The sequence below is a fragment of the Rhea pennata genome, chromosome 1 (assembly GCF_028389875.1).
Source record: "Rhea pennata isolate bPtePen1 chromosome 1, bPtePen1.pri, whole genome shotgun sequence".
Classification (NCBI taxonomy): Eukaryota; Metazoa; Chordata; class Aves; order Rheiformes; family Rheidae; genus Rhea; species Rhea pennata.
This window is the reverse complement of record NC_084663.1, coordinates 130,595,837-130,598,800: the sequence shown is the minus strand read 5'-3', so window position 1 is coordinate 130,598,800 and position 2,964 is coordinate 130,595,837. Positions and strand designations below refer to the sequence as shown.

General features: G+C 69.0%; 1 protein-coding gene across 1 annotated transcript in view; it reads right to left on the bottom strand.

Moving 5' to 3' along the window:
* The window catches only part of ARX (aristaless related homeobox), a 7,014-nt gene extending 6,101 nt beyond the window's left edge, over window positions 1-913 (bottom strand). The window contains exon 1 of the mRNA XM_062574168.1: window positions 650-913. Within this exon, the coding sequence (XP_062430152.1) occupies window positions 650-851 (202 nt within the window). The 5' untranslated portion in view covers window positions 852-913. The remainder of the gene's footprint in view (window positions 1-649) is intronic.
* Between the last annotated feature and the right edge of the window lie 2,051 nt (window positions 914-2,964).

Genomic DNA, 2,964 nt, shown 5'->3' with positions numbered 1-2,964 from the left:
CCCCTCTCCCCCCCCTCCCGCCGGCACCCGGCGGCCCCGCTGCAGCGCTGACAGCGCCCGAGCCGCGGCTCCCCGCCTGTGAAGAGCCCCCGCGCCGGGAGCTGCCGCCCAGCGCTGCCCCCGACGGCGGCCGGCTGCACCCCGCACCTCCCCGCGGAGCGCCGGCCTGCTCCCCGTATCTATCATTTAGTTATTTATTTTAAACCCCCTCCCAACTTTTTATGTTATTTTTTTTCTTTTTGTTTTGGATGAGGAAAAAAAAATTAATCGGAATTACTGCCAGCGCCCGGGCCAGGGCGCAGCCGCCCGTGGGAAACCCCAGCCGAGCCCCCCCCGCGGCACGCAGGGGCCGCTCCCAACTTTTGGCCGGGGACAGCGGAGCAGCAGGGCTGCTCCCGTCCCTGACCGCCTCGTCCCGGAGCTCTAGCCACAAACTGAAGCGCTAGTCACGGGCAAAAAAAAAAAAAAAAAAAAAAAAAAAAAATCGTGTCCCCCTCAAAAAAAAAAAAAAAAAAAGGAGAGAGAGAATAACAAAATAATTGGAAAGCCCCAACGAAACTCGCAGCAGCCCGGCGCGCCCCGTGCGGAGCGGGCCGGGTGTGCGGCACCCGCGCGGGGCAGAGCCGCGGGCGCGGCGCCGCGGTCTCACCTTGCCCTTGCGCGGCCGCGTCGTCGGCGGGGCGGGCGGGCGGCGGCGGCAGGCCGGGCGCGGCGCCCAGCAGCCGCACCTTGCAGGGGCTGCGGCGGCCCAGGATGCTGTCGATGCAGTAGGAGGAGAGCAGCGTGGGCGACTTGCTCTTGCCGTCGGGGCGCTCGGCGCAGCCCTCGGGCTCCGGGTAGGCGCCGCTCATGGCGGCGCGGCCGCGCGGGACGCCCGTCACGGGGGGACTGAGCCGCCGCCGCGCCGCTCTTGAGTCCCCTCCGCGCCACGTGCTGCCAGCCGCGCCCTGATTGGCTGCCCGCGGAGGCCGGGCGCCGCGCGGCGCGGAGCAAAGCCCGGCTCGGATCGCCCCGGAACGGCGCCGCCGCCGCCCCCCGCGTCCCCTCCAGGACAAACCCCCCACTCCCCGCCCCGCTCCACGGCGCCCCGCTCCCCACCGCCGCCCCGCCCTGCAGCGTGGGGGCGGGAGCGCGCGTGGGGCAGCCTCCGCCACGCGACGCCCTCCCCCGTCCCGCCCCGACGGCCGCCCCCCTTCCCTGCCGCCCCAGCGGAGCGGCCCGCGGCGGGCCGGGGGGGGATGGTGGTGGTGAGGGACGACCCCGGCGGTGCCGGGGGGATCCGCGCCAGGTTTTTCCGCCGCCGGGGCCCGCGGCAGCGCTCCGCGGGCGCGGGGCCGCCGCGCGGCCCGCGCAGGCTGCGGCTCAGCGCTTAGACGGCGCCGGCTCCCCGTGGGCCTCCCTCTGAAACGCGCGCGGCGGGACGGCTGCGGGCGCCCCACGTTCCCGCCGTGGGCCGGGGCGCCGCTCTCGCCGCGCGGCTGGCACCGCGCACCGCGCAAGCCGTCGTCTCCGGGCGGGATCCCGCGGCTCCCTAATTACTGAAGCAGCGCGAAGTCAAAAGCCGTAAGGAAATGCGTGTGTGCAACGCCGCTGCCCGCACGCTGCCGTGCGCGCACGCACGCTCCGTGGGTGCACGTGCAAACGTGCCCTGCCCCTGCAAGCAGCGTCCCCACTGCTGCGCCCTCCCCGCCGCCCGCGCCCACGGGGCGTTCGTGGTCCGCCGTTCCGTTTCCGCGGCTCGCGCAGTGCGAGCCGCGGCGGTGCCCCGACGGGCGCCGGCCGCAGGGGGCCACGCCGCCGTTTGCTCTCGCTGCGCGGCTCTGCGCGGCTCTTGCCTTGCTCGGGACGAGCGGCAATTATTTAATTAATTAAGAAAGAAAAGAAAAAAGAAAGAGAAACGTCCGAGGCGGTCCAGGGGGACGCAGCGCGCAGAGGCGCTGCCGGCCGCGCCGCCCTGCTGTGGATCCGCAAAGCGCCGGTTTCGCCGGCCTCGCCGTCGTGGGGAAGCCGCGGCGCCGCGCTGGGAAACGCGGGCGTGGGTCGGCCTCGGCGGGGCCGGGAGCTCTCGGGGCTGCAGCTTGCGAGGGCGGCGGGAGCGCCGAGAGCCGGCGGCGGACAACGAGGCGGCAGCGCTCGGGCTGAAGCGAGAAGCCTCGCTGCTACCTTTTGGCTTTAAAAAAAAAATCTTTTTATATATTCCCCCCCGCCCCCCCCACCTTCTGCTGGTCCCTCCGGGGCCCGGGGCCGCGCCGGGAGGTGACTCGTACGCCCCAAGCCCGCTCCGTCGGGGACCCCGAGCCGCCTCCGGCCTCTGCCCCCACTGCGAGCGGCCCCCGCGGCTGGCAGCCGGCCCGCGGGCGCGGGCAGCGCAGGCGGGAGAGGCAGTCACCGGCGGGGATGCTCCGCGATGCGAGCTCGCCTCTGCCAAGTCACTTTGTTGTTTTATTTATTTTTTTTTAAACAAACTTTCATTCATTTAAGGTCTCTCCCTCCCCCCCCCCCTTCTCCCTGCAACCTGCTAATTTAACACTGGAGCGCGTTATTGCAGTGTTAGGGGGAGAGAAAGAGAGAGAGAAAACAACAATACTGCAATGATCCAAATGATACAGTAGAATTATAGCAATTATAGTTCTGCTTGGAGAAGAAAACCTTGCTGAGCTCAGCCAAACAAACTGATGCCTTGTAAGGATAACAAGCTTGAGAACTGACAACCAATGCTGAGAAAGGCAGGAGGGCACAAACGGAAATATTTGCCTTTTTTTTTCACCCCTTTCCTTTTTTCCCCACTCCAGCCAGCCTAGATTAACATCGGCGGCAGTTGCTGCCATCTCGATCTCCACCTAGCTCCGCGGCCGCGGGCCTCGCCGCGGGTCTGCTCTCGGCTGCCGGGCTCCGCGGCCGCGCAGCCACCCGCACCCTTCCGCGGCCGGCAGCGGCGCCCGCAGCACCCCGGGGCCGCCCCGA